Genomic DNA, 13,833 nt, shown 5'->3' on the forward strand with positions numbered 1-13,833 from the left:
CAGGAAGAATTAGTACAAATATATTGCTTATTTGATCACCTTGCCATTTTTTATTGCTCTGACCACAGATTCTACCAAAAGACACGTATTGGAGGCCTGCAGGATCAAGAGTGTATCCCGTGCACAAAGCAGACCCCCACCTCTGAGGTTCAGTGTGTGTATCTGATTCTCTTCTCTCCTTTCCTCCTCAATCTGCTGGGTGACCCCCTTGTACTCCTTTCTGTAGGGTAGATTGGCAAGGGAATTGGTTAGATTTGAACCTTAGTTTCCAACCTGTGTAACCCTGTGCAAATCATTGAAACTCATTGAACTTCATTTCCCTCATCTGAAAAAAAAACTCATGATAATCATTTTTCTTAATATCTTATGAGATGTTATCTAGTTCTAATGAAATTATAAATTTAAAAAAACTTTATAAATTATAACATTTATATACTTGTGGATTATTATTATTGTTATTATATGAGGTTTATAGTAGTCCCTAGTGCTTAAGACTAATAAAAGGCTGAATGAAGTACTAGGATCTAGTCTATGCCCATATCACTATCCATTTATAAGTCTATCATTTTTGTCTATCTACCATGTATATGTCTAACCACTTATTTTTTAAATGATTGATATATTTTTAAAACATGAAATATTTCAAATATGTAGAAATATTTTAAATGCAGAAAAATACAAAAATAAAAATGCCCAGTTACATGACATCAAGAATTAATAAATCTTAAAATTTTGCATATTTTCTTCAGATTAAAAAAAATGGATATTCCACAAGCTTAGTGGCATTCCCTTTTTGATCCTTTCTGAGTTCCATTCTCTCCTGACCTCCCCAGAAGCAACCACTATCATGAAACTGTATGTCTCTTGTTGGTAGGCTATGCTGCAGTAACAAACCCCCAAATCTCAGTAATTTAAGGCAATAAAAGTTTATTTTTCACTATGAAAAATTCTTACTCCATCTTCTAACTGTACCATCAGACCATGTGGCTTCCAGGTTGATGGGACAGGGTAAAAGTTGGAGGAGACATACTGCATCTTAACTACTGCAGTCTGTATGTGGCACACATTACTTCTACTCATAGCCCATTGGCCAGAAGTACTCAGATGGCCTTACTACAAGGGCGTTTGGGAAATGCAGGGAAGCATGTGGATAATTGGTGAGCACTATGCCTCTGCCATACTCTCTACCTATGTTTTGATACTTGTATTCTTTTGTGATATACGTATATATCCATAGGCAATATCTGCTATTATTTATATTTTATGTTTTATATAAGTACTTGATACAAATATCAAGCTATATACTTTCTTTCTCCAATTTGCTTTTCCCCTCTGGATCAGTTATATTCATCCATACAGGTCTTTTATTTTAAATGCTATATAATCATATTATCATCTATATGATATTATTATATATTACATTACAGAATTATATCATGATTTATTTATCATGTGCCCTACTGATGAGTATTTTAGTTTGTTTCTATTTTCCTAGGTTATATAACTAGATGTGACATGGAAAGATCATAGGATATGTGCATCTTCAAATAACTGTACTAATTTATACCATACTAGCATTATATGAAAGTTTCTCTACTTTATTATTTATACTTTTGCCACAAAGAAGTAAAACTAGTTTAGCAGTCCTAATTGAAGAAGACACTAGGGAGAGGATGTTGGTCTGAGGAAGTACAGGTCCAGTGTCAGGGTGACTGTTGACTACCTACAATAACTGACCTCTCCCACTTTCTTGTCTCACAGGTGCCTTCCAGTTGAGCTTAGTGAAGGCAGATGTACCCACAGTGTCCCCTCAGGAGGCCACACTTGTTGCACTGGTGAGCAGTCTGCTCATGGTGTTTACCCTGGCCTTCCTGGGGCTCTTCTTCCTCTACTGCAAGCAATTCTTCAACAGACATTGCCAGCGTGGTAAGGGTAGCTGCTTCATGTATTACCTGAATCAGGATAAAGGCTCTGACTAGCAGAAGAGAGACATTTTCTGGGGCTGAGAGTTAATGAGGCTTCCCGAAAGCCTGGGAAACCCCAAGGATGGACTCTTTAGGGGGTGGCAACAGAAAGCATGAGACTTCAGAGATGATTGAGGCTGACCCTGTGAGTTTATAGGACCTGATTCATTAAGGTGTAGGGGTTCATAAAGGAATACAACATTATGGGAAAACCCTTGGGAAAGGAATCTGGAGACCTAAATTCTGAATCCACTTCTAAATCATTGTGTAACTTTGGATAGATCATCTAGCTTCTTTAAGCCTCTTTCTCCTTAATCTTTAAAATGAGAGAGAAAGTTGATTTCTGAGTCCTTTTACAAGTCTTCATTTCTACTAATAGCTATAGATTCTGGAGCATGTCAGGAATGGAGGAAGGCTGGCTGAAATGAGACACGACTCTAATAAATATGGATGAGGTCTAAGGCAACAGTTATCAGTATAGTAACAACCGAAATGTAGGTAACTGAGAGTCCAGTGTCCACAAGAGTTGGCAAGCTTAGACATTTATCCTCAGACAATAATGATACCCAGAGAGGTCTGGGCCAGCCCATAGGAGATGGCCATGTGAAATCTTAGATGGAAGGTCATATATTTAAAGTCCGGAGTAATATCAGGATCTGTTTTCAGCACCAACTGTAGCCATTAGCCAAGAATGTGGGACAGAAACTCCAGATCACTGAGGGGAAAGATGGGGAAGGTGGGATGCTGGCTGGCCAGGATCAGACAAGGGTTTAGATATTTAGTCTAAATATCTAATCAGAATACTGAGGCTCAGTGCAGCTTCATTGCCATCACAGGAACTGAGAACTAGGCAGAGACACCAAAATAAGAACCAAGGCTAGTAAGTGGAGTTGGTCTAGTAAGGAAGAAGGAGGATACATTTTACTGGATATGCAGGTACTTAGAACTCCTCTTCAGCCCACTGGATACTTGACCCAAAGCAACACAATTTTTTTCAACCTCTGTTTGTGTGGGAAAATCCTTATTAAGTAGGCCTGCCTTGGCCAGTTTGGCTCTAGTGCCTGCCAGATGATCTTCAAAAAGCCTAGCAGATATGTTTGGCTTAAGTAGAGGTGAATCTAGGATTTCAGGGAATGGACAGCACAAGGGGAACACTCTTTGCCCTTTATGACCCTTCTCAAACTCTACTTCTCTCTCCTCTACTCTTTGGCCTGGAATATTGTGGCCCAGGGTGGACCATCCTGTCTCTTACTTTAGAGGCTAGTTTCTCAGATAAGAGCTATTGCCCATTCCCTGGGCATGGGCATGAAACATGGGAAATGAACCATTTGGGCCCCAGGGCCCAGAAAGAAGAAGATGAGGCAACATCTGTGAGATGCCCATCTCCTTCCTCCTGCCTCAGGAGGGGAGAAATGGGTAATCCTTCTCTGCTCCTCCTCTGTCCTCAAGATAATATTGCAGTACCCTTCTCTGGGAATACAAGGGCAGGCAGCTCCCTCAGGGTCTCCGTAGGAGAAATAGGATTAGACATTTTTTCATTTAGGGAAGGTGTTTATCAGGAGTCACTGACTTACATGCATACTGTGGTTGTACAGGTGAGATTAATATGTGAATTAGATCCAGTATAAAGGCCAATAGAGAGGAATAGGGACTGTGGCAAACTGAATAGTTCATCCTCTCTAAAAGGGGAATCTACTACTAAGCTTCAGCTTTTTGTTGCCATGTGGGAATATTGAATGTTTCAAGATCTTCTGAATTTTCAAGAGAGGCCAAAAATCTGGATTTTTGTATGAAATAATATTGAGCTCTGACAATGGGTTTTAATTAAAAAAACACAACCACAATATGGGGATCAAACCAACATGCATTCCATAGTCTCTCAGTTTGTAACCTGATAGTGAATCAGACTTATGCATGTCTATCACTGTAATAACAAATTGCCACACATTTAATGACTTAAAACAACACCTAATTATTATCTATTTCCATAGATCAGAAGCTTTGTAGGCTTGGCTGGATCTTTACCTTGAATCTCACTAGGCAGAAATCAGGATGTTTGCCAGGGCTGCATTCCTTTCTTTTTTTTTTTTTTTTTCAAGTTGTACAACACAAGTTTAATGAACATCCATCATCTCACATAGATACAAAATTAAGTAGAATTTTTTTCCTTGTGATGAGAACTCTTAGAATTTACTCTCTTAACAACTTTCACATATGAAATATAGCAGTGTTAGTTATATTTATTGTGCTGTGCATTACATCCCTAGTACTTTTCTTTTAAACATTTTTTATTGAGTTATAGTCGTTTTACAATGTTGTGACAAATTCCAGTGCAGAGCACAATTTTTCAGTTATACATGAATGCATTCCCTTCTGAAAGCTCTAGGGGAGAATCCATTTCCTTGATCATTCACAAAGATGGAAGAATTCAGTTCCTTGCAGTTATAGGGCAGAGGTCTCATTTCCTTGCTGACTGTCATCTAAGAGCCATTCCCAGTTTCTAGAGACCAAACACATTCTTTGGCTCATGACCCCTTTCCATTTTCAAAACTAGCAGTGGTGATCAAGTCCTTTTCATTTCACATATCTGATACTCTCTCTGACTCTTCTGCCCCCCTCTTCTACTTTTAAAGACACGTGTGATTACATTGGTCCCACCTGGGTAATCCAGGATAATCTCCTGGATTTTAAAGCCCATAATCTTAATTCCATCTGTAAGGTACCTTTTGTCATATAACACAGCATATACACAGGCATAACACCAAGGAATGAAGATCATGGCCAGGGTGTGGGGTTGGAGGGGATGGCAGTCTTAAAAATCCTGCTTCCCACAAAGGGTTGCTCTTTCTCTGAAGAAATTGATTCTTTTTTTTTTCTGATCCACTACCAGGTAGCCTCAATCTGATACCCCAATGTAAATGTGTTTCTCAACTGTATCACATCAGCCTGGTGCTAGGTACTTCAGTCCCTGGGTCCCCAGGGAGGGAAAGAGGAGCACTAGTTCCTAGATCTCTCCCCATGTTGTGCTCAGGACCAGATGCCCTGCTGAGAGGAGCCCCTCCCTGCCTTTGGATGACCCCATGGCTTTCTGCTTCAAGTTGCAGGAGGTTCGCTGCAGTATGAGGCTGACGAAGCAGCAGAGGAGGAATCTCTCTTCCCCGTGCTACCTGGCCAGGAGACCAGTCCTGAGTCCCCACTGAGTGAAAACATCTTTGAGACCAAGCCACTTAACCCCATCCTGGAAGATGACTGCAGCTTGACTCATGGCTTCCCCACACAGGAGTCTTTTATCTTGGCCTCCTGTGCCTCAGAGAGCCATTCCCACTGGGTCCATACTCCCATCGAATGCACAGAGCTGGACCTGCAAAAGTTTTCCAGCTCTGCTTCCTATACTGGAGCTGAGACCTTGGGGGTGAACACAGCTGAAAACTCTGGAGACAGGCTGGAGCTCACTGTGTCCTTTGAAGTCCCCAGCCCTTAACTCTACTGAGGTGAGCTGGAAAGTTAGGGCAGGAAGACCAGAAATTGGGGACCATCCCCACAGAATTCTCCTCTAGAGGACTGTTGTTCAGTGGGGCTAGGAGTGAAGAGCCAGCAAATTAGGAACATTGGTTGATGGAGGGACAACAGTGGTAACGCTAATCTTTTGAGCCAGTCACTCAGACATCATGTATCTGGGACTACAGTTGTCAAGGAACTGGCCAGGTTGACATGACATCAGTTTCTTTATCCTGGCCTTGTGCAAGCTCTCTCAGGGCCCCACTGTTTAATAGTCAGATTCAGTTATCTCCCATCATGTGTACAAGCACCAAGGCACAGTGGAAAATATAAAAGCCTTGGCATCTGGCAGCCCTATATTTCAAATCTACATCCATTCCTTAATGCTATGTGAAATTTGTGTAAATTCCTTCACATCTCTGAGCCTCAGATCCTTAATTTGTGAAAAGTAGGAGATACTACTTAACTTATGTTGTGAGGGTTGAATGAGAAATGCACATGCTAGTGCTTTTTACAGTGTTTAATGAATTAGAGTTGTTTAAACCATGTTAGTTTTTCTTTCCTTCCCTCACCCCCAGTCACAATTTATACATGCCTTCATATATGCTACACTCATCTAGTCTTCATAACATCCCTTTGTGGTAAGCAGTTCAGAGTTTGTTAGCCTCATTTTATAAAGGCAGGAACTGAGACACAGAGGGGGAAAGTGACTTGCTCAAAGTTACAGAGCATTTTAGTGGCTGAACTGGGCTATAGCCCAGGTTTTGGAGCCCCAATTCAGAGCTTGTCCAATTCTATCAATGTGACTATTCCATAACCAATGTTACTTTCTCAAAAGCTTAAGTAGCATGGGGCAGTATGAGGCATGAGGGTAGATTCCTATTTTTCAACTAACCAGCTATTTTCACCACCCATTTCCATATTTCCCCAGCTATGATATTGTCCAGGTCCCCCAGTGACTCCCACTCTCTAATTCTTACCTAAGGAAACATGAAAAATATGTAGGTAAAAGCCAAGACTGCTACTAAACCTCAGGCTAGATACCTTCAAGGTCATCTAGTCCAACCTCCCGTCCAAGTCCTCCAATCCATGTTTGATTCCCTTTTATAATAACCCCACACAGTATTTGTGTCATCTTTGCTCACATGCTTTCAGTGTCAGAGAGCTCACAACTGCCCAATGTGCATTGCAGCTATGACTGGTGGAATTGAGCTCAATGTAAAGAAAACTTTCTGTCTCCCTGTAGTAACCACCCATGGGCCCTTGGGCTCTCTTCCTTGGGCCTCACAGACCTCATCTGCTTCTGCATTTCATGATAGCCCTGAAGAAGTCTAAAGCTACCACCTCCTCTCTAGAAAGTACCACTTTGGGTTCCTTTAAAGTATGGAGTCTTAAAACTGAACCCAGTTTTCTGGGAAATAATGTCACCAGTATAGAGTAGGGTAGAACTGTCATCATGTCATTGCCCTAGATAAATGATGCATTTCTGCTGTTGCACCCTAACCGCTGGCTTAAACCGTGTTTGTTTGCTTGTTTGTTTTTTGAGGGATGGGGAGAGGAATGAACTAGTGAGATCACGTCATAGATTTCTAACTCGCTCTGCTCCCTCCCTAGGTCTCTTGGGCTCCTGGCAGTCCAGTCATTCTCCTCGGACTCTCCTGCCTTGTTCCAATACCACAACAGCAGCAGGGGTGTGGGATGTGGTATCCACAACAGCCTATAATCTACGGATGGGACACATCCTATCCCATACTACTAGAGGACTGATTCTTCACCATTTTCTGAAGACTGAGCAGCAGCATTTCTTGCTTTCCTATTCTAGCTAGCCTGGAAAGCCAGCTTCCCCAGCCATGGGACTACTAGACATGTTCATAGCTCAGCTTGATTATAGAGAAGAGGGAGGAGTACAACAGTGAATGGGGCAGAGTTTTACTGCCTGCATCTTTGGACAGATGAACCTGAAGAAAGAGCCTCTCAGTACTCTGTTGATACACCTATCTAGCACTTTAGGGACAAAATCAAAGTCTTCCCACTTTAAGTCCTCTGTACAGACACGCCTCCCCAGTACACACACATACACACACACACACCTACACACATCCTAGGGGAGGCCTGACCCCTTTATCCCCCATATATCTCTTGGACTGCTGTGGCTGTGACAACCATGGAGCTAGTTCATTTGCCCCCTAGAGTCTTCCTTCCTACATAAGGTTTCTTATTTTCTTTAGTGGGGATCCAAATCAGTGTGTTTTTAATATTTAAAATGATATTTCCTGAAGTCCCTTTTATTTATCTTTTGTTTTGCCTCTTTTGTCCCTTCCTGGTGCCTGGTCTTTTTAAGCCCAAGGCTTTCTTTAGATCCCCAGAGCCAAACTCAGATCTCAGAGCTTTGGTCTTTGAAGGGACACTCAGTGGTGCAAGGGTGAATATCAAGGCTAGGACCACTCCCTATCTTGAAATCTTCATTTTCTGGAAGACAGTGTTTTAAAGCAAAAAGATTTTGGCTTTCTGGCATATCTGTTGCGGTAAACAACTCTTTTTGGAAGAAAAAAGAGTGGAGAGACAAACAAGACTCTTATGTCTGAATGTGAATGAGGTAATGTCCTTGCCCACCATACTAAGCCTATTCTCTCCCCTTCTTGCCAGCTCCCCTACCCCTACCCTTCAGACATCCTGGATGTATACTCTCTGCCAGATCTCACACCAGTGCAAAGTTAAGAGGATTTCCATTCAGCCCTGTCCCTCAAGAGGTCAGAAAATGAGAATAGCTACTAGATCAGACAAGAGTCTTTGTATCTTACCTCTTTTGCCCCTGCGGTGTAAAGGGAAGAGATAATGGCTGGAGCCAGTAGGAGCATCCATTCTACTTGCCCTCCCTGCTGCATTCCTCTGTTCAATTTAAGAGTCTCTGTTCTTCGTTTAGGCAATGACTTGAGACTATTTAGCAGTGGGAGGGGGACAAATACTCCATATTTAAAAGCCTGCTGCAGGTAGATTGCAGATATTTGAGCAAATCTGTCAATTATAACACTTTAGTGCTGTATAGTCTAAAAAAGTTCATTCCTACATTATGCCTATTTTAAAGATGAAGAACCTGAGCCCTTGACAGGAGTAGTAGCTTACCCAAAGCAATTTGTACTTGGGAAAGACAACCTGCTCCACATGCCCACCCCCAGACCCAGGTGTGGATCCCATGGCTGAGAATAGAGGCTAGGGAAGGGCAGATAGAGAAGACACTACTCTTGGCTGTGTCAGAGGGATAGACAGGGCTGTTGGAGGGCACTGGTTATTTCTCTCCACTAGACACTGCTCAAATAACCCTTAAAAGATCATTAAGGAGCATAGGGAAGAGACTTAGGAGATTGATTAAGGCAGTTCATCTCCATCACCAGAAAAAGCAACTGGTCCCATAGTCTAAGTGCTGCTGAGACAGCAGTATAATCTAACATTGAAAAATAGCACATGACTTCATCTGCACCCGGGACGGTGATGGTTTATTTATTTATTTATTTATTTATTTATTTATTTATTTATTTACTTATTTATTTACTTATTTATTTATTTTTCTTTTGGCTTTACTCTATCTGAAGCTCTTACCTTCTATGGCCTACAAAGTTTCCCCTTCTTACAGGTCCCTCTAGACTCACTGCATTCCCTGGGTCAGCTGAAAGTTCTTACACATATTTGAAGAGCAAAAGTTCTGTGTTGCAGCATAGGGCAGGGCATCCCCATGGATCTCCTGGGCCTCACAATTTATTTGAAATGCTATAAATCTCCACCTCCAGCAGGCAGCAGGGCTGGAATTTGCCCTCTTGGAACCTTACAGAAAATTTCTAAGCCTAGTTTGGAGCCTGATTTCCCCAAACTCCCTCCCATCATTCCCCCAAAGATATTTCCCAATATATTTAGGGGCAGCTGAGTAGGAAGAGGAAAGGAGCCCCACTGCCTCTTTCTATTGACATGTCTATTGGATCCCAGTTTTCTCACCACCCCTTCCCATTCAATTCTTTCAGAAGTGTGTTTTTGCTTTAATTCCTACTTAGAAATCTCATGATTAGAGAGGAACAAGCTCCTTGGAGGCTGTATTCTTCTTTATTATCTGATTATCTTTCTGAGGCCTGCACAGCTAGTTCCTGTCCCACAAGTACTCTGTAGTTAATTAAGTATATTAGGTAACATGTACACTTCATCACCAAGTCCTAGCCCTGGCAAATGAATGTTCCTTACAAGAAGACCTCTGCTTTCAGGATTTTATTAAATACATCTTTGGGGATAGTTTATCTACGAACACTGATTAAGGCCCCCCTAAGGCAACCCATAAGTCAGGGTGCTAAAAGCACTTGGGAAAAAGGCCCCATTGTACTGGACTGAGAATTAGAAGCAGTTGAATTACAAGCCTGCACCAGGCAGCCTGGCCTCACATAAGTGTTAATAAATATGTGTGAGCCAAGGGTTTAGACCTTGATTTTTAGGTTCTTTGTATTTTTCTTTCTGGGACAGTTTATTCTTATCTCACTGGCTCTAATTAGTCATATCTACAGCTTCTGGTAGGGCAAGAACTAGTTACCCAAACAAAAGGTGATTCAGCTTGAGCAGGCTGTAGGTGTTCAAAGGTCACCATGTGCCTGGCAGTGGTTCAAGCCCAAGTCTAATGCTACTGCATCTATGGGAAAGATAGTGATATATCACAGTTATAATAACAATAATATAATGATAAAATGTTACAGCCAGCCCTCTTCACTGTGCCTGCTCTAGACTTATAATTTACAAAGCTCTTTTACTTTTATAGTCTCATTTAATCCTCACAAGCTCCTGAATAGGGTGTTATTATATCCTCTTTAAAGATGAGAAAACCAGCTCATATTAGATACGTGGCTTGTCAGGCCAGCAGTCTGGTTCAAGTCTCCTGATCCCCAGACCAGCACTTTCTCTCCCATTTCATGGCTTCTCTTTAACAACTGCTTTAAGATGGTGCAGTTACCATAGTGGCACTGGGGGCAACACTGAAGAAAAACCAGCAGCCATGTAGCTAAATTCCCCAGTAGTATATCCACAAATAATCATGACAAAGCTCATTGTAAGCCCCACTCAAGGCAACAAACTTCCTGGCTAGAATACACAGCCCAGAATAACTTCTTAGCACTGACCTTTTCTGTAGCAATTAAGACACTAGCTTTGGTTACTGGGACTACCTCAGTGCACAGATGTGCCAGCCAGGAGCAGGGTCCTCATGGTGAGAACATTATCTGACCATCCCAAGTCATACCCAGAATCACCTTGGTTCTAATTTTCATTCTGAAGTTCAAAAATTGTAGTTAGCAATTAGAATAAGGAAATGAAGTTTTACTTTGCTTTTTAAGGTCTTGGGTAGAGGTGTGGTGAAGCATGCTTTTCTTCTTTATAATTGTGGTTAGCCATGGCAAATATCACACTGAAGTGTTTGTTCCATGGCAGATGTTTTTAAAGATTTCCTTCTCATTGCTTTTAAAGAGCAAGCATCTTTGAGGGCCTTGCTTTCATGTATCTTTTCTATTTAGGGGTTATTGGTCAGTGGAAGCACAAATGACACTTGATAGAAATGTTTTCAACATGCCCAGAAGACTAGATAATAGTTGAGTTGTCTATATTTGAACTAGCAAAAGAAAGTTGTCATTATTTATAACAGAGGGGAAGTGTTTGCTGGGGATGTGATTGGTTTTTTGATTCAGTATCTTCTCTGTACACCTGGATTTGGATTTTGACAGAGAGGAGTCTAAGAAAGCAGCTTTCTCCTCCAAGGTTCTCAGACCCAGGCTAGCTAAAAGTGTGAATACTGCAGCACCCTCTCCCCAACACACAGCCCTACTATACTGGGAAAATAATCTCTCATGCCCCAACCCCCTGCTCACCTCACTACCAAGGTCTCTGGTGTTTTGCATTTAATGTAGATAAATTTTAACTGCTATTCCTTCCTAAATTGGTTATTTATAGAGATTTTGTTAAATCTTGAGCCATATGTATGTATGGCTACTGGCAGAATTGTTACTTCTGATGATCTGAAAATATGTCATATTAGCCAATAAAGACAAATACAGCCCAATACCTTGTTTATTCCTCTACTTTCAAAGAACTAAAGTATCTCATTTGGCTGATGTGGCTTTGCTCAGTGAGTACAGAAAGGAAATGTGTTTCTTATCAATTAATCCAGCACCAGAGGTATTGGAATCCACTGACTTGTCACCTAGGAGATCTGGGTTATAGTCCAAGCTCTCCCTCTATATTTTTTGAATTGTTTATGACATTTATCTTTTTGTCTGGGCTACAGATCTACTAGAAAATCTTGTGTTCTAAATTAATACTTCATAAACAGGGTTTCATGGCCCTAAGAGGACTGTGCATGTCTTTGAGGTCTTTAAAATCTCTAAGAGTTTGTGTGTGTGTTTTCATTTTAATCATATTTTTTTTAAAATAAGCATATTATGTCTAGACCATCTAGATGATTATCTTTTAAGAGTACTAACTGGCCATTTCGGAGTCTGTGTTTGTGTCTACCATCTCATTGGATTCAAGGAACTGCCTAAAGAGATACTACTTAGCTTTGAATGCTGTGCTTTACTATCATCTTATTTAAGAGCTAGAGAAATCAAGTTCCTCTCATCTTTAATATTCTGTGATCCTGACAACAACACATGTTGACAAAGATATGGATAAATGGGAACGCTCATACATTGCTAGTGGGATTGTAAAATGGTGCACCCACTTTTGAAAACAGTCTGGTTGTTCCTCTAAAAGTTAAAATTAGAATTACCATATGATCCAATAATTCCACCATATATATATACCCCAAGATAATTAAACACATATGTGCACATAAAACTTTTACACAAATATTCATAGAAACATTATTTATAATATCAAAAAAGTAGAAATAACCTAGATGTCTATCAACTAATGAATGGATAAGCAAATTGTCATATATACATATAATGGAATATTTAGTAATAAAAAGGATTGAGCTGACACACAATATGTCATAAATGAACCTCAAAACAAGCCAAGTGTAAAAGCCAGACACAGGAGATCACATATTACATGATTTCATTTATATAAAATATCCATATAGACAAACTAATAGAGACAGAATGTATATTTGTGGTTGCCTGGGGCTGGGGGTGAGAAAAGGGATTATAGATGGTCCCTACTTTATGATGGTTCAACTTAGAACTTCTTGACTTTATGATGGGGTGAAGACAATAACCATTCAGTAGGAACAATACTTCAAGTTTTGAATTATGATCTTTTCCTGGGCTAGCAACATGCACTATAATACCCTCTTGTGATTCTGGGCAGCAGCAGTGAGCTACAGCCCCCAGTCACCCATGAAATCCTGAAGGTAACCACTGATATACTCACAGCCATTCTGTACCCATACAACCATTCTGTTTTTCACATTCAGTACAGTATTCAATAAATTACATGAGATATTCAACAATTTAATATAAAATAAGCTTTGTGTTAGATGATTTTCCCCAACTGTAGGTTAATGTTTAAGTGTTCTGAGCACATTTAAGGTAGGCTAGTCTATGCTATGATAGTTGGTAGCTTAGGTGTATTAAATGCATTTTCAACTTATGATATATTTATCAGCACATAACCTGACTGTAAGTTGAGGAAGATCTATAAATGTAAATAGGCATGAAGGGGATGAAAATGTTCTAAAATTGAGTTATGATGATGGCTGCAACACTTAGTAAAGTGTATAAAAATTGTTGAAATGTACACTTGAAATGGATGCATTTTATAATACGTAAAATATACCTCAATAAAACTATCTTTAAAAATATTTTATTATCACTGATCTGAGTAGACTTGTGTTGATTTAACAATTTAATTATTTTCCAAACACCTGCATTGCCAGAAACAATCTCTATCTCAGTCAACCTCTCTCTCTCTCTCTAAGACAGACAGTCTCTCTCTCTCTCTCTCTCTCTCTCTCTCTCTCTCTCTCACACACACACACACACACACACACACACACACACACGAGCCAGTTACTCAATTAGGACAAAAGAAAGAGACAGAAACAGAGAGTCCTCTTCAGTCCTCTTCATTTTGAGCTCTCTGCATAGTCTGAAGGAAAGAGAAAGGATGCATATAGAAGGAACTTATAGGACAAAAACAGGAAGTATAATTCAAAACCAAAGGAGGAATAACAAAGGAAACCACTATAGCTTCAGGAGTGAGTATAGGAAAAGAGGTATTGGAAGATACCATCATGGGCTACAGAGGAGTTTTTTAGGGGAGCCAACACAGAGTGAGGGAGGAGTAACTGGGAGTTACCTGGCAGGTAAGAAGCCATGAATTATGGTGAATCTGTCCTGCCGCTGTGTCA

At 40.5% G+C, this 13,833-nt stretch overlaps 1 protein-coding gene across 3 annotated transcripts in view; it reads left to right on the forward strand.

Moving 5' to 3' along the window:
• The window catches only part of EDA2R (ectodysplasin A2 receptor), a 75,734-nt gene extending 68,522 nt beyond the window's left edge, over positions 1-7,212 (forward strand). For all 3 annotated transcript variants that reach the window (XM_074359176.1, XM_074359174.1, XM_010973650.3), the window contains 4 exons: positions 69-154; positions 1,762-1,926; positions 5,063-5,455; positions 7,077-7,212. In XM_074359176.1, coding sequence (XP_074215277.1) covers positions 69-154; positions 1,762-1,926; positions 5,063-5,445 — 634 coding nt within the window. In that variant the 3' untranslated portion in view covers positions 5,446-5,455; positions 7,077-7,212. The remainder of the gene's footprint in view (positions 1-68; positions 155-1,761; positions 1,927-5,062; positions 5,456-7,076) is intronic.
• The last annotated feature ends 6,621 nt before the right edge of the window (positions 7,213-13,833 follow it).

Source organism: Camelus bactrianus, chromosome X, assembly GCF_048773025.1.
Source record: "Camelus bactrianus isolate YW-2024 breed Bactrian camel chromosome X, ASM4877302v1, whole genome shotgun sequence".
Lineage (NCBI taxonomy): Eukaryota > Metazoa > Chordata > Mammalia > Artiodactyla > Camelidae > Camelus > Camelus bactrianus.